At 43.3% G+C, this 26,112-nt stretch overlaps 1 protein-coding gene across 2 annotated transcripts; it reads left to right on the top strand.

The window, feature by feature from the left end:
* The first annotated feature begins 804 nt into the window (after positions 1–804).
* src (v-src avian sarcoma (Schmidt-Ruppin A-2) viral oncogene homolog) lies at positions 805–25,870 on the top strand. 2 transcript variants are annotated; one of them, XM_084552853.1, is made up of 12 exons: positions 805–1,171; positions 15,664–15,925; positions 16,041–16,140; positions 17,680–17,778; positions 18,941–19,044; positions 20,324–20,473; positions 20,663–20,818; positions 21,421–21,600; positions 22,533–22,609; positions 22,700–22,853; positions 23,104–23,235; positions 23,372–25,870. In XM_084552853.1, the coding sequence occupies exons 2-12, from the start codon at positions 15,673–15,675 to the stop codon at positions 23,578–23,580; spliced, it is 1,614 nt and encodes a 537-aa protein (XP_084408979.1). In that variant the 5' UTR covers positions 805–1,171; positions 15,664–15,672; the 3' UTR covers positions 23,581–25,870. The 2 variants fall into 2 exon arrangements, with proteins under 2 accessions (XP_084408979.1, XP_084408978.1); XM_084552852.1 differs by having other exon boundaries at positions 22,533–22,853.
* The last annotated feature ends 242 nt before the right edge of the window (positions 25,871–26,112 follow it).

Raw genomic sequence — 26,112 nt, forward strand, 5'->3', positions numbered from 1 at the left:
GCACCCGTTCAATCTGAATCTGCCCAACACAGCAGCCATGCCATTAACTGTGCCCTCACAAACATACACATTATCAGTTTTGTTGGCAGTGTCAGAAAAAGGTAATCATTTGTTGTCACTGATAAAGTGCTGGACTGCATTAGATTGAATTATGTTGCGGTTATTTGGCCTCTCGTAAGATAACGCAATGTAAAATATATCAACTTTTCGAAAGAATAACTGAAGGCAGACTGTTGGATTGCATTAGATTACCCAGAGGTGTCTAAGACATAAATCCAAAAACGCAGCACGTAGAAATACTAGTTACAGACGTGCTACCCCATTTGAACAATAGGTGGCAGCATTGTATCACCGAAGGAAACTGGGATTACAGGGATGCCTTTAATTTTTTATTTTTTTATTTATTTTTTTAAACTGCTTCTTTTGTACTCTATCTCGCTCACTTCAGGAATAGTAAGGATTCCTTCATCTAAAGAGATATTTTGTTCTTGAATTCCAGTTATTGATATTAATCTGAATTACAGTTTGGTTTACAGTAAAATCGATCAGAGCTAAAATCTGATCTTTTTCCTTTGGTATTCTGCGATATTCAAAACATCTAAGACGGAATAGATCAAAACCAACAGTATGAATAACATCACTGAGTCACGTTGGGACCTGCAGCCTCAGGTGAGGAGTGGCTTCTCCACGCCATTCAGCCAAATCAGAGCTCAATTATGCATAAAACAATCCACCAATCAGCGCTCGGCAATCGACCGGAGTCTCCTCCCCTCCCAGCTTCTAACATCACATCCCAGTGTTTTGGTCCTGATTTGGTGTTCCTGCGTAGACGCAGACTGTCGGCCGCTACCAGCGACAGATGTAACAGGATTCCGCGTGTTTCTCGTTTTCATTTAGTGTGTGTGAATGAAAAATGTTTCCTTAGCATCTGGAGGCTTCCCCCCGTCGTGACCTCAGCGGGCCGCCCCTCCAGTTGACTGGGATCCCTCATCGCGTCTCTGTCGCTTGTTTTGGCTCCGACCGCCTCTGCGCCGCTGCGTCCACCGCTCCAAGACCCACTCCTCGGATCTGTGCGCTTCCAGTGTCTCCGATCAGTTCATTAATGGTTTGATGTGACGTCGGATCGAGAGAAGAGCGACGACGCCAAGTCTCCACTAGCCTGCGCGTCAGGGTGAGTTCCCCAAAACTTGTTATTTTAGTGTGGAGGAGTGACTTAGGCACTGACAGGCGGACTGACGTTAATAAAAATGAATGATGGGTTAGTTTTCTCACCTTGCAATTCACTAAAATCACTGGTTTTACCCACAGCAGTGTGAGATTTAAAGTGACTCATCAGGGCTTTTCTCAAATGCTCCAGGAATTGCCTGAACACTCCCTCATCTGCAGTATTATGGGAAACACCACACCTTTAAACGTGCACATCATTGACAAGTGAAACTAAGCAACTCCCTACAGTGGGACTTCTTACTGTCTGCCTGCTGTGTGATCTTGTGTGGACACCAATATGCAAATAAATTGCTTGCTCACTCTCGAATGCCGCTGATTTTCCTTCCAAGGATCCCACACACTTTAAAAACAAGGCTGTCATATGCTTAGGATTAGTCTCTCCCACTCAAACATGAGTCAAACGTCTAAATATTGACTCTAAAGGTAATAGAAGAGCAGGTATGGAGGAGCCGTGCCTTTCAGCGTATGTATTGTTTGTGTCTCAACAGTGTTCATAGGTCTGTATGTATTGTACACATCAGTCAAGACTCTCCCAGTCAGACTGCTGATCCAGGATTGCCCCACACATGTGCTCGCCCGGCCTGTTGTCATTCAAGTAGAAAGTCAAACCCGGTTTGGCGTCTAGACGAGACTTTCTCTCAGACACTTAAATATTGGTTTCTGGTTCTGTGCAGGACGTCACCGTGTGACAAATTTGCTGCCATGGCGGTTGAGATACAACACTTGGCCCGGCCCCTGTGCGCTCACATACACACATACACACATACACACACACACACACACACACACACACACACTGTTGTTCCAGTGTTGCGGCGTGTTGTCGCAGTTTTGATCTGCCTAAATATTGCGAATATTGTGTATAAACCCTTTTTGTTTGTTTTTTTGCTGTAATCCTTTCTGAAACACTTCTCCAGAGAATGAAAAGAAAATTGCCATCACATGTGATCATCAGTGGAGCATTAGATTAATCCTCCAGAGTTTTTATGTGTTTTTTTTTTTTTCTTTTTTTGTCATAAAACATATGTCCCATGGATATATATCTAATGTTGGATCAGTGACATGCAAATGGATGCAAGGAATGAATCCCAGTACCATATGAGCACTGAAGGTCATGGTTGATGATTGTTCTTGTTTTCATATTCAATGCTTCGGAGACATGGTTTCAAAGGGACGCATGGCTCAGGATAAACACTGTAAAGCCAAGTTTCAGCAGGTTCTTAGCAAGCCTCCTGCAGTTCAGACCATGCAGCCAGCCAGTGACTGAGAAGTGTTTCTTAAAGTGGTACGAGTCGATCCATTGTACTTTCTAGCTGCCAGATTTTCAGACTCCGCAGTGGAGACCCTAATGCTCCTTGGAATCCCATGAATGCCTTCCAGTGAAAGCTGTAATGTTTATGTCAGGTCCAATGAAACTGGTGCAAAGTGGCTCTTGAGGCCGAAATTCCTCCTAATTGGCAACGTGGCTGCGGACTGGCCCCTTTGTTCCCTCTCATACTGAAGTGGTCTGTCTGTCTGTCAGGGTGATACACTGGGCCTGGCATCAATGAACTGCTTGTTTCCGCAGCTATCCGGCCCCGGAGAATCAGCGGCTTTAAGACAAGTCGCTTCCACTTTCGAAAATAGCCTTTTGTGCACCTATTCACGGGGATGGAAGGAGAACCATTTAGGGTGATCTATGGAGGGAGGCTGTTTCTCAAGAGTCCCAGCCAAGCATTTTGATAGTGATGCGTATATATTCCCCTGCGCCTTAAACTGCAAAGAAGCGAACTGAGCAGTTGCATTAAACAGACTCCGCTCTAGCCGGCAGTTTGCTGAGTTCATCATTTGATCTAGTCAGTGTCCCACTTTCCTTTAGGTCAGATGAGGATTAATTGGCACTGAGCTCAGAGGACATATTGTAATTGTTGATGATATTATGAAGAAAAACAGGCTTCCTGGCTGGAGGAACAGGAATAAAAAGAAAGGCTCACAAATTGCCGGATGGAAGATCAAAGTAAATGAGTCGTGGCTCCAGTAGTAGCAGTAGTAGTAGTAGTAGTAGTAGTTGTAGTAGTGGTGTGTTTCTGTTTCTGCTTTGCGGAAACAACACCCTTATTCCCTTTTGGCTTTGGAGCACTTACCAAACAAAACACTTGTCTGATGCCAGCATCAACCCCTATTCTGTTTGCCAAAAAGTTGTGCGATTCACTCAAAAGGGAGAGAGAAGGATTTTGCACGAAAGGGGGGCATGAGATTTGTGATGGCTTCCTGCTGACAAAGGCCTTTGAATTTTTCATGTTGCAGATTCAAAACTTCTGTCGCTCTGGCCCAGATTTGCTGCTAATTAGTGCCCAGCTACATTCAAGGGCATACGGTTGAACATGGGAATGCCAGTGCCACCTGTTCTCTCAAGTCTCTCGCACCACTCCCATCCCCTCATATTTATTTGTGTCTGTTTATGTGTTGGTGGCCTAGTTTTTGTTTTTACTGTCTGGACTGGTCATTGGCCTAAAGCCGCAGGAGAGAAGTGGATGTATACACCGTTCCAACATGAAGTCACAAAGCACTGCACCCGGTAAAAGCAGTTGAATGATAAGGAACGTTCTCCGTGTCAGAGGGGCCTGTGCTCGCTGGCCATTTGAATGAAGCATCTGATAGTGGTTTGATACAGGCAAACAGAGGAGGGCTTGTATCCTCCCAGGATCCCTAGCCACTTCCTGTCCCTCTGCTCTGGGAATGGGCCAGGGTGACACAGGCCACGCATCTTCGCTCAATCCACCCACTGTTGCCTCTGTGGAAAAGCGATCACTCACACACCCTCATTCCCATCGCTCCCTGCACGTTCCTTGTGACAGGAAAAGCGTCCTTGGCATTTAGAAAGATTCCTCTGTGTGTGGCTTTGTGTAGGCGCAGCTGTGTGAGCCCGGTCAGGATGATGAGATGCTGGGAAGACAGCACACGATGCTCTCCCGCTCTTAAAACATGGAGCTCTTCGTCCTCTGAGAATCACTGCAACATATATACACCAATCAGCCACAGTATTACAACCACTGACAGGAGAAATAAATAACATTGACCATTGGCAATACAATGTTCCGCTGGGAAACGTTTTGACCTGGCATTCATTTGTATGTTACTTAGACATGTAGCACCCACCTAGACCAGACCAGGCATCCCCACCCCATAGCAATGACACTCCTTGGTGGCAGCAGCCATCCCCAGCAGGATGCAGCCTGACACAGGCACACACACAAAAACGGTCTAGGAACAACTCAGAAAACATGAAGAACAGCACAAGGTGTTGACCTGGCCTCCAAATTCACTAGATCCCAAACTGATCAAGTATCTGTGGGATGATCCACAGAGGCCCCTCCCCTCAACCCATAGGATCCAAAGACCCCCACTAACAACATTCCGTTGTCAGACACCACAGGACACCCTCAGAAGGCCCATGTCCTTTCTCTGATGAGTCGCAACTGTTCTTGAGGCACATTATGACACCATATTAGGAAGGTGGTCATAATGTTATGCTCGGTGTATATTGACATGGACGTTTTTATGCAAATCATCTCCTGGCAGAGATCACAAACCATGACAAACCTTTGGCACAGGCAAACCTTATAATCTCACCAAAGCCAGATAACAAGAAGATATTTGTGAGGAGGAGCCTAAACAAAGCTGCACGGACGTAGATACAGAATATGATTTCTAATCCTTGCAGTGAGTCAAAGGATGCGCTGAATATCAGAATATGAATGATGCTTGCTTGAATACTACACTAAATATCTTAAAACTTATTAAAGAAGTGGTCATTATTTTCTGGCCTACACTTTGCTGTTAAGTAGTTTAGATTGATGATCTTACATATTTGTCAAAAGTGCAAAAAGTACTGGGATCGAAATCTGTGGGAGTTTGCTAAACAACATCACTGACTCAGTGATTGCTTTGGCAAATGAACTGGTTTCTCACTTTTAAAATGGGCTTTTCAGCTCATTGCCTATTTTGGAGAAAAATCTCACTTCAAATTATTTTTGCTGCAGTTTTTAATCAGGATGTATATAGTTTTGGTGGATCGCTAGTGACTCTGATATTAGCCACATACCCAAATATAAAAGGGATCATGCAGTTTGGTTATTTAAAGTTTTTATTTCGTCTTCATTGCTCTGAAATGTGTGGCTGCTTAATGTCACTGAATAGGTTGTACATTTTAGATTAAGTGTGCTTTGTTTCATATTTTATATGACAATAACCTACTATTTTAGCAGCAAACTTTTTATGTCCACCATATTTTATTCATCTCTCATGCAAATTGCAACTCAAAGGTGCAGACATTGCAGGAAGTGCAGGGTGTGTTCTCCCCGGGCTTTGACCTCTGCCACCTCGCCCCACTGTCTGCCCTGATGTGAGCCTGGATAAGACACAGAGCAGGGTCATCTTCATCTTTCTCAGCAGGAGCAGTTTAGTTAACCCACCCCTCTGTATCTCCTGAAGTCTCCGGTCACCCCACCGTCACCACCACCACCACTACCGCTCTTCGCTCTGCTGATTGCCTCGCAGCCAGTGTCTTGTTCGCTGCTTCACCGCCCCGCTGAGTAGTTTTGAATATTGAAATCAGTGCCTTCTGAACAAAGGGGTGGTTTAAGAGATGGAGGAAATCACTCCAGTGTCGGGGGCCTCGCCCTTCAATCTGCTATGGAAATGTCATGGCAGGGAGCAGTTATGTTTTGATGATGGAGCGTGACATGGGCACATTTTAATATTTTAATGTTTCTGCATCTGTTCTCCTTTTATTTGTCTATCTCCAAGGAAGCAAGGGCTCCGACGCTGGGATCTCTGTGTCTTGTTTTCAGTATCAATCCAATCAGCGCATCTATGGGAAAGTAGAATCATACTTTATTTATAAATCACAGAAGCACTGAGGTTGTGCTTTACCCTGCTCCCTTCAAACTTAAATATTCTGTGTTGTCAATTAAGACAACCTCAGTTATTTTTTCAGGATGTAATTTAACGTAATCATAAGTAATTTAAATAAAGGTGTTCTTGTAGACACCACAAATGCGAGTATCAGCTGATGATCAGCAGCAGCATGACGCCCTCAGCGTGAATTTAATTCTGTGTTGACAATAAGCAGTGTGCTCTGCTTTTTCGTAGCAGGATGAACAGCCACGGCGTGTGTCCTCCCTGAACCGCGTTCTTGTTCTTTCCTTTCTCTGACAGGCGGTGAAGGGAATGCTTTGGGGAGGGTGGCAAATCCTGGGTGAACGGTGTCTCTACCTGCTCCACATGCATTCCTGCTCTGGGCTGTGTGAGCAGGAGAGGAGTTGAAACTCGCCTTGTCCTCCGGTCCGCATTCCTCAGCCATGACTGAGTTCACTCTGCCGCAACAAACCTGGGAATGCTCCGGAGCACACCTGGCTCACTTTCCCATAGCCTAATGTTTACATGGTTGTGCTTAGTGCTGATGTGTATATATATATATATTATATATTCCCTCAGGATGGATTAGGATTTAGATGTCAGAGCTGCCGGGATTTCTCGGACTGCCTGGCTGTGCAGAGGAGAAGTTAAACGGTAGAAGCCCTAGAAAAGCCCCAGCTTACTGAAGCATGAGGCACATGGGAGTCTCTGTGGAGTCGAGCAGATCAAATGCTGCCTCTTTGAAATGTGATGAGAAGGGTTGAATTTTGGGGTTTGCCATCACAGCACTTGAGCTCGCTGCAGGGGGCGCGTATAGCTATTCTGAGGCAATAAGACCATTTATGATATCGCAGAAGATTTGAAGTTCTTTTTGATTATCTTTGTCAGTTTTTGTACCCTTCCGTTTTCTCTCAGTCGCATGCCACTTATATTTGGGAAACACATTGTTTTTCCCACTTCACGTGAAAAATGGCTGACACATTTGAGGAAACTAAGCCCTTTATTTCCACCATTTCCTCATGGAGGAAAGGATTGGAGAAAGAATAATGGAAAGAGTGCAAGAATGGGTTAAGACCAAGTGTAAAGGAGCAAGATGGGGGTGGGGTGGAGGGGGTCAAAGCTCTCGAGGATTATCTTTTCCTTCGTTTTCCCTTGCTCTCCCTCCTCCACCTCCTATTTGAACACATGACCACGGCTCGTCAGTCTCCGTTCACATAATGACCATATTTAGATGAGAGCAGAGGGTAGAAAAGGATATGAGGCCGATGTTGGAGTAAATCCCATAAGCAACACAACCTGCACGTTTGTCAGCAGCAGCGGGACCTCAGATTTCACCAGAACAGTGGTAAACCGCGCTGGATGTTCTCGGTATTTAATACACCACAGTGGAACAGTGCCTCTCACTCTATCAACACGATGCAGTGAACACCCTCTGGTCCCTGCACGGCCGTCACGGCGCTGTGCATGCCACACATGCCTCATAGTTTTTCAGAACATGAGCGAGCTGCTGCTGCTGCTGCCGTTGGACGTGTGGCTGTGTTAATCACGAGCTTAGCAGGAACAGCTGAAAGACCTCTGTCTGCACAATGGGAAATGAGGGTCATCTGCTCGCTCACGTTCCCCACAATAAAACTGTAAAATGTTTCATAGTGAACTGATGACTGTTGGTTAACGTGCTGAAATGTATTTGATGTTTTACAACATACCTGGTGAGCTCAGTGTGAGGGGGGGTTCTCTGTCTGAGCCAGTGCCTGTCACACCCAGTCGGAGAAGGTTAGTCAGAGGTCTCAGCTGAATCAGGTGCGAGTAAGCAGGAGCTGCTTTAACAGTTGTACGGCCCGGATGTCTGTATCAGATAGACGTCATGTGAGGGATGTTTTTTTTTTTTTATGACATGTTTAGATGAGTCCCACAGCGGTGCGGCTTCGTCTCCAGTTTTAATCACAGTGCTTTCTGTGCAACTGGGGAGTGGTAGGCTCAAGCGTTGCCGTGCGGGCTTTGACATAATGCTGGGGGTGAAGCGGGTGGAGCTGGTTTCATGTGAGTGGAAAAAGAAAATGAAAGATGCAATAATTTACTGGAGGTGAATTCAAAAACCAGGTTTCCAGCTGCTCCACATAAGACCAGAACCAGCAACCAGTTAACAGTTAATTTAAGTAGGCCTGGATGTCCACAGGTAAAAAGAAAAAAAAGTACCTCTGAAGCTCAACATCAGCTCATTTGTGCTGCTCAAAAGCCAACAAATTCCACAAAATACACCCAAAAAAACATGCATTGACATAATGTGTTAATTATTAATCAGCTACTTCAGGCCAGGATGACTGGCTCCACCTGTCTTTGTTCTGTGCTAAGCTAAGCTAAGCTAAGCTAAGCTAACGACAGCTGCTGGATGTAGCTGGGGGATATACTGAAGTATAGTGTTGATTTGCTTGCATTAGCAAGAAAACAAATAAATATTTTCCATAATGTTCTAACTATTTTTAACAAGTAGGCCTGACCGTTCACTGCTTTGCACCCTTTGTAAAACACAGCAGACTGCCTTTTCTAAACTGGCCCAGATATTTTCTCGTTGAGCTTCTGTCCCAAAATAATTTGATACATGTCATACTCAGATTAGGAACAGGGGATAACAGAAAATCCATGAACCTGCAGTTGCTGCCAGCAGTGTTTGTTGTTTGGAAGCAGACAAAAAAATTCCTGTGTAAGCACAGGGTTTAAGACGGAGCGGCCAGCTGCTCGGCTCCACGAGCCCGGAGATGTCATATGATTTTTAAGGCCGCGTTAGCTGTGGCGTTTGGCAAATAAAAGGTGAGCTGGATGCACCGCAGGTCTCGTTTTGAGTGCGCACAGTGAAAGGAATAAGGGCTCACAGCCTCTGATCCTATTATAGACTCCAAAGCGCTGCAGGCTCCTGAGAGGCTGGAAATAAAGGGTAAACACAATGTTTTTATTTGAATCACCCTGTGGTCTAACTGAAAACATGAGAATGGAAAGAATTTCTTCAGGTGATCTCACCCTCTCTCTCTCTCTCTCTCTCTCTCTCTCTCTCTCTCTAACTCTCTCTAACTCTCTCTCTGTCTCTCTCCCTCCCTCTCTCTCCTTTTGTGTCACTTTTGCCGTCTAACACCTCTCTCTCATTTTATTCCCCAAATGCTTTCAGGAAGTGACTTAATTTAGAGCGACGGCTAATCTAGTCTTTTTCTTCATCTGATAGGCATGTAGTGATTTGGCCCAGAAAGTCTGTGTGCAGCCATCCTACATCTGCGCAGTTTGTTGGTTTGTGGAATGCTTGGAATCGCCTCCATGGCAACGACTGTGTTTTGTGTGTGTCTGTGTGTGTGTGTGTGTGTGTGTGTGTGGAGCAGTAAATATTGACTCCACCACCTCCCCATCCCTGTGTCTGTCCGTGACAGGAGCACAGTGTGTGTGTGTGTGCAGGGTTGGGGGGGGGGGGGGGGGGGGGGCGTTCAGTACACACTTTATCCAGGACTCAGCAGAGTCCTACAGTACGACTGGGGGCGTGTGTTTACCTTCAGACCAAACATGGAGGAGCTTTCTCACTCTGAGTGGTTCACGGTTTGATTCAGCATCTACATACTTTACAAAAGAGGTGAAATGTGACAAGTTTTATGGCATGTCCTCTGCTGTGTTTCTCCATCTCAGCTCTTTGTAATGATCAACCTAATGGATAACAGAATGGGAAGTGTGGACAGATACTAGTCAGTCACTAAAACCTGTGCTGGGGTAGTACTGGTGTGCAAACACATCTACTGTAAGCTGCCATTTCCTCTATTCATGTTTGTTGAAGGAGAAGAGAAACAAGATGACACTGAGCTACACCCACTGTTTATTCAGAACCAGGAACCGGCTCACCTGTACACGAGGAGTGTAAACCGTTGTTCTGAGTGCAGATTATTTTTTTCTCCCCCTATACGTCAGATGGATTTGTTGAGACAGGAGAGCTTGGAGTTGCCAGCAGCAGCAGTTGTGGTTCGACCGGTCTGTCCCGTCTCTGTCATTGCGGCGCTCGTGCTGTTTGCAGGCCCCAGATGGAATGTCATCACGGTGTTTGGTGAATAAGATTAGGGAATAGATGTTGATAATCTGGACGGAACAAGCAGGGTTGGATTATACTGCGATTGGCGGCTGGTGACGCAGGAGCAAAAGCCTCCCTACTCCCCCCGCTTTAGTAATTACATAGAGAGCATTAAGATGAAGGAATACATCCACCAGGCTGACATTAGGATCACGGGCACTCGCTTTGTACATGCGCACATACTTCCTGTCCTCTGTTCTACATCATCTTGATGTTCCCTCTTCATTCAAATGAGACAAATGCTGTAAAAACAGTGAGCAGTGTTTCCACTGAACTACTGTCTTTGGAATAAGTGACGGTCTCAGTCATCCAGGTCACGGTATGTTCAAAAACCAAGTCCACTTGCCCTTGTTTCAGCTTTGTTTTTTTTTTTAGAATAAACTGACGTTGGTCAAGTATGAGTTTGCTTACTCTGTAAGCACATGTAAGCAAAGTGCACACACAGGATTTTCAACGTCCAGTGTCTACAGTGTATGCAAATGCAATAAAAACAGGATGATATCTTCCTGCAGTCTGGCAGCTGGGGTTCACTCAAAGGACTTGCAGAGGAGGCCTATGGAGGTTGTGTTTCTTTGTGGGATATGTCCACATCGCATCGTCTCTCTTTTTTGGTCTCTTTTCTGATCTGATATGTTCCTCCTCTCTAACGGGCCACAGCTATCGGTCTCAGAATAAAGCCATTATCGTCACCGTTTGTCCACCTAAGTACACAACTCATAAACAGACAGTAAGGAACATAAGATAAGATAAGGTAGTCCCACAGTGGGTACATTTGCGGCGCCACTGCAGCAGAGAGGAAAGAACAGTAGAAAACACAGTAAAGAAAAAAGAGATGTTCTCAAATTGGGTTGACATTTTTTCACACATTAGAGTTAAATCACTAGCAGTCAGGAAACTTGAATTCATATTATCATTTAGGTTTTCATATAAAAAAAATAAAGGCAACTCAACTTGTTTGAGTTTTCTTGAACTGGACTTAATCCAACTTACATGAATGTCTGGGAATCTTCAGAGACATTTTGGTCTTCATAACACTGCTAAACTAATGCTAACATTAATCCTTTAAACACATGTTCAAATTAGTTATTACATTAGCAATCTATAAACTTACTCTACATACAGTACGTCTGTTAAAGGTCTTCATTGTCCAGGTCAGGGTATGTCCAAGACAAAGCTAAAACAAACGCAACTGGACTTATATGACTTTTCTTGAAAACGTTCCACCACTTATCCAAGTGACTTCTCCAGTTCTCCTTCACTTATATATGGTGAAAGGTCTTCTATAAAAACTCAAACAAGTCCAGTTTCCTTTGTTTTAGATCTACATACAGACGTTTGCGCATTACGTCTCTAATTACGTCATTAATTTTCAGGTCGATTGCACATCACTTCATGATCTTTTTAGCCTATTTAACCTCAGGCATGATAATGAAATCACATGCCCGTTAATGCGTGAAATTAAGTCCAAACAACAAATTACAAACAAACTGTAGCTGTCCTTAAAACAATGCAGAAGGCTCCCTCTCTCGTGTCACTCGCCCTCATCAATCAATCAGTCAAAAGTAAATTGAGAGAAGTGAAAGAACTCATCGCGCAAAACAAGTTCCTCTTTCGTTATGACAAGTGTGACTCCCCAGTAAGGAATTGTTTAATTGTGGCCTTTAACTTGTGACCTGAGGTTGTTAAAGCATGCCCTATCTACGTATTAGACCTCAGGCCAATAGCTGCAAACTCCGTGAGGCAGAAGTGAAGGGTCTACTGTAGCTGTCAGGGAAGCATACAAGCCCTGACTCGCTTCTTCACATAGCATAGAGTTTCACCGTCTCCCTTGGTATTACTTTGCCTCAGCTTCGTAGTTGGAAATCTCTCATTAAGCGTGCGCTCGGAGCATCTGAAGAAAATGTGTTCAATTTTGATGTTCGCGCCTGTTTGATCCTCACCTAAAGATGAAAAGATTTTTTTTAAAGCGCCCAAACACGGCAGTTAAACAAAGCCTGCGTTGTTGGAGGAAATGCACTGCCGTCGTGATCCTGCCCTGACGAACACTACTTCACTCTGAAGCCTGTTAATGGATGAATGGCTCCACATCCCTTCCATTATTTCAGTGAGAGGATACCATTTAGAGATTGTAATTGTTTTCTTTTCAGTTGAAATAAAAAAGAAAGCGTAACAGGGACTGGCAGCATCCTGTAGGGGAAACAGCGCCAGCAGCAATATTAAAAGACTATTCCCATTTACCAAAAGCTCAGGAGACTTGAAGGATTTGGAATTCATTGCCAGATCTTATGCATAATTAAGCAAATCCCCCCCTACCACCGAGCCACCCAGCCACACCCCCTGCCTTGCCGGAGGGATTTTTATGCAGCTCTCATACAGTCGGTGCTTATTATAGTACCTCAGCCCTATTAGGCCAGAATTAGACTCTTGTTATCATTAACTGCCGCAGATGATACACACACACAGACATGATTCCACTTACTGTCCTGCAAAACATGACATTGTTTGGCTTCATGACTTCATGTCCATATTTCCTGCTGGCTATTAGAGCTAAAACACACTAGGATCTGGCAGCCACCGAGACACAGGCCACTTCTGTGTCTTGCTTATGCCGCCTGCTGTGAGCTGACAAAAGATGGCTTTGTTGGAGTGTGAAGAAAGACCAGAGACTCTCTTAATGTTTCATGTTGACTTGATTCGGCCTTCCTTTCTGGGGAGTTGTCAGTGTCGGTCACTGTTGGCGAAAGGACCTGAATTCTATCCAAGCTTGAAATCTGTGAGAGATAATTATGGCCGTTTTTAATTCGCTCACTTCGCCGGATTCCAAGTAAGATGCGCAGCTGCTGTTGAATCCTAAAAACATATTCAGCATGCCAGCCTTATTTACAAATGGGCTGTCCACAAAATGTGTTATTAAATCTGAGTGATCTCATTAAGGAAACATCCCAAATGTGAAAGCTTCATCTGTGTGGAACGAGCAAGGCTTGTGTGACTGGTGAGTGGAGATGAGAGAGGCGGTGTCTCTGCTCTGCCTCAAACGGCTTATTAACCATGCAACCAGTCCGCTCGGGGAGAACACAAAACACACAAAGAGCAGCTCCCCGAGCCACCCGTCATCTTTGTGTCTGCCCTCTTGCGTGTGTGAGTGTCAACCTACACACACTGTTACACTTGCTGCGATGCAACCCCCTTTGTGCAGACATGCCCAGAGGGGGCAGACATATCGAGTGTCCGGCCTCATTGACCCCCCCACCCCCCACCCCATTACTTCCTAGTCCTACTCCCCCATTCATGATGCCATCAGAAATCCGCCCCATGTTATGTTCCCCTCCCCTTCCCCGTTTCTTGTGTTCATTTCTCCTCCTGTCACTTTCTGTCTCTTTTAATATTTATTTGCTCCACTGCCTGTCTGGATGAGCTCACATGTGCATTCACACACACACTGTACATCCTTTTAAACTGCTTGAAAACACTCCAGTAAGCTCCTTGTTTCCCTACGTTGCCCCCGCTTCCTCTTTCCTGGCCGATTGCCATTCTGTTTTGGGCAGCGACGAAGCATTCAAAATGACCGACAAGAACCAGTGACAGCATCACTAATTTCCTCCTGGATTGTGAACCGAGTCCTTTTTTAGCCAGATATTTTCCACCATATGTCACTTCATGGCTCTGGCGGGGATGATGCCTGATAGCCTTTGCATATAGCTTGTCTAGGATTAGGCCCGAGTGAGTGAGAGTGGGCTCACGCATCGGCTGACTTCAGTGGCATATCCAGCTGAGCCTCCTAAATAACAAGAGTCAGGCAGGTGATACCAGCGGAATAGCTTGACACTACCCACATGCACTTTTACCCTCATCTCTTAATCAGAATGTCTCCTAAACCACCCTCCTTAGCGTTTTCTGTAAATTAGCATTTCCTAGCCGACCCCCTGTGGCTATATCTATCCATGATAGCAGGGGATTGAATCCCTAAATTATTCTGAGCTTAGCGTAATGATTTCACAGCTCTAAGCAGTAATTAAAGCTACTCGGTGAGCCTGAGTAGGCGGGGAATCTTGAGCAATGAAAAGACGCAGAAAAGCTACAACAGTCTCTCACAACTGCCCTCTTGACCTTTGGTCTGTTCTCAGCTTCTTGGTAGAGTATTGTCTCATTAGTGTCATCACTGATTCGTCATCTACTGTAAATCTATAAAGATTATATTCAGGTTGTGTGTTGAAATGCTGTGACCTATCTGGGTGCATGGAGAGATTTCAAGTCAACAAAGTAGATTTGCAACTTTTAGTTAATGGGTTGCAATCGATCAGAGTTTGGTTTTCCTGCTTGCTGTTTGCTTCTTTAGCTCGGCCTGACGTCTCCATTGGCCTCGCTTCTAGACACAGCAGGAAGCTGTTTTTTAAGCAAACAAGCCATGATAAAACTAAAACTGACTCCCCAGCACCAAAAGGAACGTTGGTGAACATAGTGGAGCAGTTATCAGCTAATGAGTGAGGTATGTTGAAAACCAAACCAGAGATATAAGAGGGACCGAGAGAATAGTGACGTGAAGTTCACTAACTATTTGCAAATAAATTAAATGCTGCAGCTTCTGGGGTAATGTTGCATTTATGCAAAATATCAATGAATACTAGTGTTAGCCTATAGAAAATGCTCATCCCAATTTGTCCCAATTTGTCCGCTCAATAGTCCTCAACTCGCATTACAATGATACAAATCCGTGAATCCTCACATTTAACAGGCTAATACCCCAGACTGTTGGCTTTATTTTAGCATTCTCACAGAATTTCTCTTATTGGTCTGTTTAGATGAAATTGGATTCAACTTTATTATCACTTCATGTAGTACAGGTGCATATACAACGAAATTCAGTCTGGCATCTAATCAGAATTGCAAATAGCAAAAAAAGGGCAAAATTACCCCAATAATAGGGAACAAGCTCTTCTAGCTCTCCCTTAATGACAAAAGTGACATGAACGTGAGCAGGTTCTGGTTGCTGGTTTTACTAAATTAAAAGAACATGCTCTAGCATGTCTCTGAATGTGCATCTGTCTGACACATGTGAATGCAGGCATATGCGACATATCTGCTGTGTGTGTGTGTGTTTGCTCTGCTGGTGGCAGTGGGGTGAAGTGGATCTCATGTCTGTGTTGAAACCAAAGAGTGTCAGCTGCTCCAATGTCCATGGGGAAGTTTTGACTCGTGTGGTCTGCAGGACACTGTGTCTCTGTGGGTTTAGTAGAAGTCTCCAGGCTGTCTCTGGTTTCTGCATCTGGCCATTTGGAGGTCGGAGGAATTATTCCAGAGAGTGTATTCTAAGAAAATTACATAAGAAAGCAAGCCTATTTGATTCCAAATTGTGGTGTAATTTGCCTTGAAATTCAGTTTTAATTAAGTTTATTCATCTCCGCTGTCTCACAGACTTTTCTTTGTCCTTGAATGCACCACAGGCCTCGGCTATGGGGGGATCCAAGAGTAAGCCCAAGGATGTAGGCCAGCGAACCCGCAGCCTCGATGGCAACCTTAGTTCTGGGGGAGGAGCTGGTGGCCACCACCTCAACTCTGCTCAACAGTCCCTAACTCCCAATCGTAGCCCCAATATGGATGGCGGCCTCAGTGGCAACCCGTCAATGACCAATAATGCGGAGCTGGCCCTGTTTGGAGGCGTGGACAATAACAGTGTCACCTCTCCCAACAGAATCACACTATCAGGTGAGCACCTCACCTTACAGCCTCAGTGTTTTTGATTTCCTGTCTTACTGCGCGGGTTGTTGTAACAGTAGGGCAGGGTAAAGTTATTTGCTTAAATCTTCTTCTCTTCTAACAGGAGGCGTGACGACCTTCGTGGCATTGTATGACTATGAGTCTCGAACAGCTTCAGATCTGTCTTTCAGGAAGGGTGAACGCCTTCAGATTGTCAACAATACGTAAGAAAGAAACTGAAAACTGTCTTTCGATCATCTTATGCATTCTTCTCTGTCACTTCTTGCACGGTGAAGCTAAAGAATGGCCCCAGAACACTTCCTTTAATGCACAAACTGTTACGTAAAACACCACAAGTTATTGCTCAGTTGTCCGGCTGCTTTGCACTCCAAAATGTCTCTCTGACAACTTCTGTAACCATAGAAACAGAAACAGGCTTTCCCTCAGCAGAGCTTGAATTGTAGTCGAGTGACACATTTCTGCACAAATTTTGCTTCATTCAGATAGCTGATCATCTTGCTCCTTAGCCCACCATGGCAAGGAGGTGTTTTTTTTTTTTCTTTTCATACTGGTAATTCCTAAAGAAAAAGGCTCAGTGTTAGACCTACTTACTTAATGCTATCCTGACTGGTTTAAAGGGGGAGTCATGCTTGTTTTTAAAGTGTGGCCTCTATAAATCAATAGAGGTGCACTGAACCATATACAGTAGTGATGCACCCCCAGTGCTGCCTTTCCCACCAACAAACTGCTGACCTAGAAGGCAAGAGTTCAGGACAATAGTGGATTATATGTGGCCCCTTAAGCCAAAAACCTGGATCATTATTGGGTCAAGTACATGCAGAATGCATGAATCAACTCCTAGATTGGATAACAGGTTATCGTAGTCAAATTAAACACTTGTCTTCTTTTCTGTTGGGTTCAGTTTAATGTAAAAATGCACCGTGAACTGACAGGTTATGATAATATCGCGCCCTCGGGCATGTTTCCCTCTCAGGCTTCATTATTGTGGCCCTGTTATGGAAGAGTTTAAATATTTTAGATTCATTGATTTTTCATATGTTGCTCTGCTGGACGTGTTTGCTGTTCTGCTCGTAACGTTCCCTCTGTTATTTCTTTGCCTTCTTTTTCACCATATCCCTTTCACTTCTCTTTTCTCCTTCACAAACCGTCACATTGTTATAGGAGGAAGGTGAACTGCAGGTTTGTGAAGCTTCTCTGGAGTTTCCTTTGAATGTGCCCTTTTTTCTGACTGTGTTTTTTTTTTTCCCTGTAACACAGAGCATATACTGAATACCACTTGTGCACTGTAATATCACTTTACCAACCACATAACTGCCCTTCCCTTCATGAATCCTCATTACCGTAGTCAAGAGGAGTTGGTGTAAATCCTTGCAGCACTATAATCATCTCAGGTCAACTCGAGGCGATGAATGTGAACAAATCACAATTTCACTAGTGAATATAGTTCTGCAAAGCTGCAGCAGCTCAGTCCCTGATAAAGTGTAACATATACGCACCATCACCTCCCTGTTGTCCAGCCCCCATCAACGCATGTGTATGTTTTTACATTAGAGAAACCTGGGCCTAGAGTTATCAAGCTTCTCCCAGAGCTCAAAAATGGATACAGCAAATGTAAGATGAACTGTATCCACAATGTTATTTACACTCTGAGACACTTGATAAACAGCCCTAAAGTTTACATTTGTGTTTTGAATGTGTGATGAGCCGTGGTAAAGCTGTGTGTTATCATTTCATCTGTGCAGAGAAGGGGACTGGTGGCTGGCGCGCTCCCTGACCACTGGAGATAGCGGTTACATCCCCAGCAATTATGTGGCTCCATCTGACTCCATCCAGGCAGAAGAGTAAACCCCTTCATATGTTTTTGTCTTGCTCTGTCTCTTTTTTTTTCTCTCGTTCACAAAGCGCATGCAAGCATTAAGAATTTTCTATCTTTTTGCCTTGCGTGAGTTTATGAATGAGTCCTTTAACACATAGTTTGCTTATTCCCTTTCTTGCTGAGAAGTAGATGAGAAGATTAGTAGCTACCACACATCAAATCTAAAGCTACAACCAGCAGTCGGTTAGCTTAGTTCAGCAGTGAGACTGGAAAAGGAGCTGAGCAGCTAGCCTGATTCTTCTTAAACTCTCTGTGAAGCTACAAACAGAAGCTAGCTTAGCTTAGCATAAAATCTGAAAACTATGGAAATAGTTGAGGTTGCCAGGCAACAGTGGAGACTCTAATTTGAGGCTCAGACCACAGGAGTTTTGGGCTGATTTATCCTCCAGTACGACATTGCTCAGTGCTGAGGTTGCGCACAGATTATCTGCAAATGCGAGGGTTTAGAGATCCATCTTAAATTCCTCCAGTTAATATCAAACTTGTCTGATATTAAGAATCTAAGATCTGGATGATAACGTCAGTACTTTCACAAGGATTTTAAAACTCCTGTAATCTGAGCCCAGATTAAGAGGTCACTGTGCAGCCCAACAACAGTCCTGTGAGAGACAGGACTGACAGGACAGATGTTTTATTGAGTTAACTTTTGAGACTCACCTTTAGCTCGAGCTAACCGACTGCTCCTTATAATGGCATATTTACAAGGAGACACAAGAATGATGTGCATCTTCTCATGTAACTCTGGGCAAGAACCACATGAACCAAAGTGTCAAACTATTCCTTTGAGTGACTGCAGTACAGTTAACACTTTATCTGGTGATCTCTACATGCTAACCTGCTGGCTTTATACAATTCTCACAAACTAACCTTTTGTAACAACTCCATTTCTCACCTTTGCCCCCTGCTCCACCAGTCATCTCAAACTGACTCTAGAGTCCAGGTAAGCAGCTGCTGCACTGCAGGCATTAGTATGCATCTGGAATACACTACATTTTTTCAAGCTATATGCAAGAGTTCACCCTCGATTTTTTTTTATTCCCTCTCTTCCACCCACGTACATCTTCTTCCCCTCACCAATCTGCTCCCGTGTGTTCCATGTTTTTTTGTTTTTTTCTCAACATCACCAGGTGGTACTTTGGAAAAATCACACGCCGCGATTCTGAGAGGCTGCTGCTAAGTTTAGAGAACAGGAGAGGGACTTTTCTGGTGAGAGAGAGTGAGACCACCAAAGGTAAATATATCTTTCTAAGGCTGGTTATGAAAAGTCAGTACTTCCTAAAAATAGCGTTGGAAAGATGTAAAGTGTCAGGAAATTGTTAACTTGTGTGTAGACCAGAAAAACATTTTAATATCTCTCAAACTAAGACAAACTTTCACAGTATCGTACCACACAAATATCAACTATTTTAAGCAACACTCAGGTCTTTTTAACACAAAAAGGTATTTGTAAAGACACTAAAGGAGTGTTATGACTGTGAGCATCCTCAAACAATAGCCTAGGGAGTTCTTAAAGTGCCACTTTAAGGTGGAGTGTCCTGCTCTGTCCTGCTCATCAGGCCTTGGGGAGGTAGACTTAAGTATTTAATCTATGCTAGTGATCAACAAAACCTGCCCTGACAACATTTGCTCCTGCAAGTTTAACACACATGCAATTGTATGCCATCATACCACAACGTCCTAGTGCTGTTATGGGCGTCTCTGGGATTTTTTTTTTTTTTAAGAACTTATCAACATGAAGCTCAGATTGAGTTCTATGATATGTGTCACTGAAAGGCACAGAGGAGAAGAAAGCAAATTCTTTCTAGCAGTCAGACATGTTACCCTGCTGTTCACTGAGCGCCCCATCGTGCTGTGTCAGTCCTGTGGCAGTGTGGGTACAGAGGAGAGACGAATCAGGCAGATGGGGAAAGGTCTGATGTGACGCCTGTGGGACTCAGTCTGGAGATAGTTCTGATAGGCAGCTGCTCTGCTGCTGCTGCTGCTGCAGCAACACGGCCCCCATGGACTCGGCTAGATCTGAGTGTGTTTGTGTGCCATTTGCATACACATGTACATAAAAGGATTCCTGTTAACGGATATGCATATAAGCTGAACAGAATGAGAAAAGGATCAGGTTAGGGAGAGGTGGACAGAAACCGAGTAGATGGATGAGCAGAACAGATGAAAAGGGGACTGGGTGGATGAGTGAAACAGAATTAGGTCAGTGTGGAGCTGTGGCTGAGGGCTGTACAACCACAGGACATATCGCCCAGTTCAAACATAAAGAGGAGGAGAAGGAGGAGGCATCGCCTTAGGCTTCTTTGTGTTTTCACTTGACTGACGCTGCCCTCTGCTGGTGTAATGAGCACATTGTGAAAAAAATCCCATTTCTCTTTTCACATCCATGCAAATGATTTTAACAGCTGGTTTACTCCTGTTTGTTGTTGAAATATATCTGGTAAAGTGGTGAATAAAAGAATATCATGGTGTTTCATGTAATGAGTCATCCTGTTTGTTGTTATTCTCCTCAGGTGCCTACTGTCTGTCTGTACTGGACTATGACAACACCAAAGGGCTGAATGTGAAACACTACAAGATCAGGAAGCTGGACAGCGGTGGCTTCTACATCACATCACGCACACAGTTCAGCACCCTGCAGATGCTTGTCAACCACTACCGCAGTGAGTTCACACTGCAAAATAAATAAATAAATAGTAATAATATTAACATCCACTCCCTGACAGAGTCAGCAATAATTGCACAGATGAGTAAAGGGACAGATTCTTTTAGACACTCCCTGTGTTTCCTGTGCCATTCGATGAATATGTTACAATTTAGCGCTGACCACTCTCACCGTCTTCCCTCCTCAGAGCACGCTGACGGACTGTGTCACAGTCTAAGCGACATCTGTCCTGTTCTGAAGCCTCAGACTCAGGGCTTATCCAAGGATGCCTGGGAGATCCCACGAGAGTCTCTCCGTCTGGACCTCAAGCTTGGACAGGGCTGCTTTGGAGAGGTGTGGATGGGTGAGTCACACTTTGACCTGATTCTTGTATCACTGGTGACAGTGAGAAAAGCCTGTCTTTCTCTATGCACTATGTATGTTTTAAGCGCATTTTCAGTAAAACATTAGCAAACTATGAAAAGACCAAAGAACATGAAGCCCTTTTTTCACTCCAATGAAAATAACTTGTGGTTTGGGTCATTAAACCCAGTAATCAAAGTGAATTAGCTTTAATTAAAAGTTCACCTCAGCAGGTATGCAGCTGGCATTTGTGTCATGATAATTTATTTATACTTTAATGATTTTAAGAAAACACAGAGAGGCCGGTGGTTCCCAACCTTTTTTGTTATATGAACGCTCCCAGTCGTGTCCAGTAGACTCCATTACCACTTCACTGAGGCCTCAAATCATGCTGCAAACTGGTTCAATTGACTATTATGAAACTGAATATTTAAAACCTCTTACTGTATGGATATAAAAGTTGATTTTGATACATCGTTTCCAAATGATTGAGCTGCTATTTAAGTATTATGTATTCATATATCTACCACTATACTATGCCTGAATTTTCACCAACCAATGCTGACGCAGTGTCTCATAGCTGTTTTATTTTTCTTTTATCAGGGACATGGAACGGTACAACACGGGTGGCAATCAAGACCCTAAAGCCTGGCACGATGTCCCCCGAGGCCTTCCTGCAGGAAGCCCAGGTCATGAAGAAGCTGAGACACGAAAAGCTGGTTCAGCTGTACGCGGTGGTTTCGGAGGAGCCCATCTACATCGTCACAGAGTACATGGGGCAAGGTCAGCGTGGAATTCGCACACTTCCCACATTTGAACATTTTTGCTGAATTCATTTTTTTTTTTTAATAACTGGAGTATAATTTAAATGACAACCTAGAAGAGTTTCATAAACATAAATGTCAGCCTTTTGCCAAATAATTTAATATAATGGTAACCAAACCTATGGTCCACTGAAAGTAGTGCTGTATTTATAGTATGTATTTTTATTATTATCAACTGGTTGTCTGTGATGACGTAAAAAATTGATTAACTTCATGCTAAGGGAGTCTTTATAAAAGTATCTCTAGATATGAATGCAGAATTCTAAATAATCATCATCAGATCAGTGGGTTCAGAGATTCCTGCTAAGGCACTCTGAACATTTCCTGCTAATGCAGCTTCACATTAAAAGCTTTTAACTGGCAAGACAGGAGACGAATTACGTTATGAGGTAGTCACAGGAAATGCAGTGTGTTTTGTTACTGTCATCAAAAACGCATCTACAAAACAAGACAGCGGTCTTCTTTTTCTGACAGTCTTAAAATATTTCAGAGAGTGATTGAACATGGAGGAGCAGCAATAGTGAACTGTTGGATGAAGACCTGTAGGGGAAAGCTGAAACTACTTTGATGTGCTACGTTTAGAATTCAGTGACCTAGAGTATTAAACCGCCTGCTGTTAGGATGGAATGTTCAGACTGCACCTTTTACTAGATGGAAACCTGCTTGGTGGAGGCTTGGAGGTGAAAACCTGTGTGACTTCAAGCATGTTTCACTTAGGACAATTAAAACCAAACTAGATCTTGATTTCTGGTTGAAAAGTAAATAGAACAGAATGGTATTTTTTTTTGTTTTGTTTATATTAAAATGAGTTCTCTTAAAGATTTCCAGGATTCAAACAAGTCCATCAGTCTTTAGATTGTACTAACCTGCAGTATGTGTCCCTGCTAACAGGCAGCTTACTGGATTTTCTGAAAGGGGACATGGGTAAGATGCTTCGCCTCCCTCAGCTGGTGGACATGGCCTCACAGGTTAGCAGAAATCAAATGCTATCATTTTCTTTTTCCTTGTTGGTGTTCATTATATTTGAAGATAATCACAAAATGTTGTGTCTTTCCAAGATTGCTTCAGGGATGGCGTACGTGGAGAGGATGAACTACGTGCACAGAGACCTCAGAGCTGCTAATATCCTGGTGGGAGACAACCTGGTATGCAAAGTGGCCGACTTTGGTCTGGCTCGTCTCATTGAGGATAATGAATACACTGCCAGGCAAGGTAAGATCCCATTATGGTAAAGGTAGCTTGTTATATTTGTGTTTTTACACTGTTTGATAATGTACTGGTTCCTCATCTTTTAAGTGCATACTTAATGTTATTGCTCCAGTGGAGTCAAGTATACATTCTGGCTGCTTAGATTTGGTCACTGATTGACAGTGACAGTTAGACAATTATGCAGTTGAGTGTTTGTTCATTGTGTGCTACAGTGATTTCATGTTAACTTCCTGGTAAACCTGTCTTTTTGCAGGGGCCAAGTTTCCCATCAAGTGGACTGCTCCTGAAGCTGCGCTGTACGGCCGCTTCACCATTAAATCTGATGTCTGGTCATTTGGGATCCTGCTGACGGAACTGGCCACCAAAGGCCGAGTGCCCTACCCAGGCAAGGATTTATATTTCAAGCCTTGTTACACCATGCAGATACAAAACGATTTATGGGCTGGGACTAATTCGTCACGTAAAATAATTCGATCCAAAATATATAGTTTGTAACCTCAAATCGCTCTTTCCTCTCCCAGGTATGGTGAACCGGGAGGTGTTGGACCAAGTGGAGCGTGGTTACAGGATGCCGTGTCCATCAGAGTGCCCTGAGTCCCTCCATGAGCTCATGATGACCTGCTGGAGGAAGGAGCCTGAGGAGAGGCCCACCTTTGAGTACCTGCAGGGCTTCCTGGAGGATTACTTCACCTCCACAGAGCCTCAGTACCAGCCAGGAGAGAACCTGTAACCGGCCCCAAGATGTTTATGGATTTGCAAAACTGAGCATCTGCTGCAGGGACTAGTGTGTGTGTGTGGATGTGTGTGTTTGTTTGTACAACGGGGCAGAAAGCCGACATCATTCTGGGTACAATCAGTGTCTCTCTCTGACATGAAGGACTGTCAGTGGGACATCAAACCAATCCAGTCTTTCCAAAGTCATTCTCTCCAACATGTTTGCTCTGAGGCACTATTTGCTTATACAGAACTTGTCAATCAACTTTACATTTAAACAGGTTTATCTTCCTTCCCTGTGTTTGTAAGGTTCCCTAAAGCATCTTCTGTACATTCTTCTTGTGTTATTTCACCTGACTGATCTTGTAGTTTACCAGCATCTACCACCAGAGAAGAACATGGGAGTCCAGATAATGAACACTGGATACAAGTATTGTCCTGCTGACAGCACCACTACAGGTCTGCTTTTACTACTTTTGGATTTAAAACACACACAGTCAGACACGAGAATTATCTGGGACCTACAATCATTTGCTAACATATTGTTGGTCTTTATTTTTTATTTTGAGATTAGACCTGAATTGACTGGAAAACTTTATAACCATGCTTCCCCTTTGCAACAGTGAGTTATAGGTTGTGAGATTTTGTTTGGGAGTAACACTCTCGATTTCCATTAGAGAGCTTAGTCTCACTCACCGACAAATTATCGCTGTGACTAACATACAGCTCAACACAAAGAAGAGAAGAGGCAGAGCCTGTCTCTGTTTTCTTACTTTCTCTTAAAACAAAAGGCTACTGATCACTAAAGGTCATCTCAGGATGGAGAAGACAATTCTGCTGCAAGGATTTTTGTGCCAATGAAAATCTCTTTTGTACTCTCTTCTACTGTGTAAAAGTGTATTTTAATACTTTTCTTATAATGATCTTGAGTCATATAAAGCGATTATGTTGTTCTTCTAAAAGGATAGTCCACTGTTTTGAGATCCTGCGCCTGTGTACAGCACTGTCTGGCTCAGCAGCGTGGCTTTAATGAGCTGATTTGTTCTCAAGCATTCAAATTAAAATCAGGTGAATCTTCTTCCATGTCTCCTTTCACTTCTGACCTACATTAGTGTGATTTTTAATCAGCGTTTCTTTTCTCTAACGAGTGCGCCTTTGAGCACAATCTTACACTGGAAATATTTTTGTGAAGAGGATAAATGAGCTGTTTTGTGTTCATTTAGGCCCTCTACAAAGCTTTCCCATCAACACATACAGTTAGCATGTATAGCGAATGAATTGGCATCTTGAAACTTAACTGTAAATATCCTGAATGCTAATATTTTGTATATATCATCTTTATAATTTATTCCTTTTTAAAATAACCCAGTTGTTCATTTTGCTTTAAGCATCATTGCTCAAACCGGTTCATGGTACTTTCATGGGTTAATAACATCCGACCATAATGACAGAAAATGAATATATATATATATTATAAAACACTTTTCATTACAAGAATGTTTATTTTTGCATGTATTTCTGTGAAACTTTGTATATTTTGACCGACAGAAGTGTTGAGGAGAGGTCGCACTGAATCCCATTTCTTTTTTTGTCGAAACAGTCAGATACTGATAATCTACCAGCGTACCACACATAATACAATCAATACCACAAATGTTTACATAGTTGATAATCTTCAGATCCTTTTGGTGCTGCTTTACTGTAGAGGCTGAGAAGTGAGCAGGTAGTCATGTGTCATGAACCTCGTTGGACAGTTTTTGTTTTTTCCGAGTGTACCTGACCATGGTCATTCAGTGGTGTGATTGGATTCCATTAAACACTACTGATTAAGATGAATTAACTCCATACAGAGGTTGATGCAGCTGCAACATATGGAAGGAGCTTGATATCTGTGTAGCGTCTACTGTGTCCTGTCGGCTGCATTGGTGTAGTCAGGTTTGGCATCATTGATCATTGTTTTCTGCTGTCTCATTGAATGTTTATGAGCACAAATCTGGAAAAGATGCATGTAAACGGTCATATAGTCAGTATGCAGCCTTGCTTATGAGCCAAGGACATGTCCTGTGGGGTTCTGGGTCTCCTTTCTGACTATGCAGATATTTTTAAAATCTGTGATTCCTATATACATATATATATATATATATATATATATATATATATATATAGGAATATATCCCTATATATATTCTCTTTTCTATTGTATTCAATGGGAATTTTCACACAAATAACTATTTGTCTATTTGTAAAATCCTACTGAATATTGTTCAAATTTGAAATTACATTTGAATAAAATTTGTATATTGACAGTTGTATTCTCTTTTATTCTTGAGCAAATTCTGTCTCTGTGGGCGAGTCAAAACCACTCAATAAGACTGCTCAAGGGTTAACAATCAAAACTACATATGTGGTTTACTTTCATTATGTGTGTTTCCCATTCAGCTGCAGTTTCATGAGTTCCTTGCAGATAAGCAAATTATATCAAGATATTGAACATTCAGCACTACAGAAAATAGAAATACGCTCTGACTCTCTGTTTACAGTAATGTAG

The sequence above is a fragment of the Chelon labrosus genome, assembly GCF_963514085.1.
Source record: "Chelon labrosus genome assembly, chromosome: 10".
Lineage (NCBI taxonomy): Eukaryota > Metazoa > Chordata > Actinopteri > Mugiliformes > Mugilidae > Chelon > Chelon labrosus.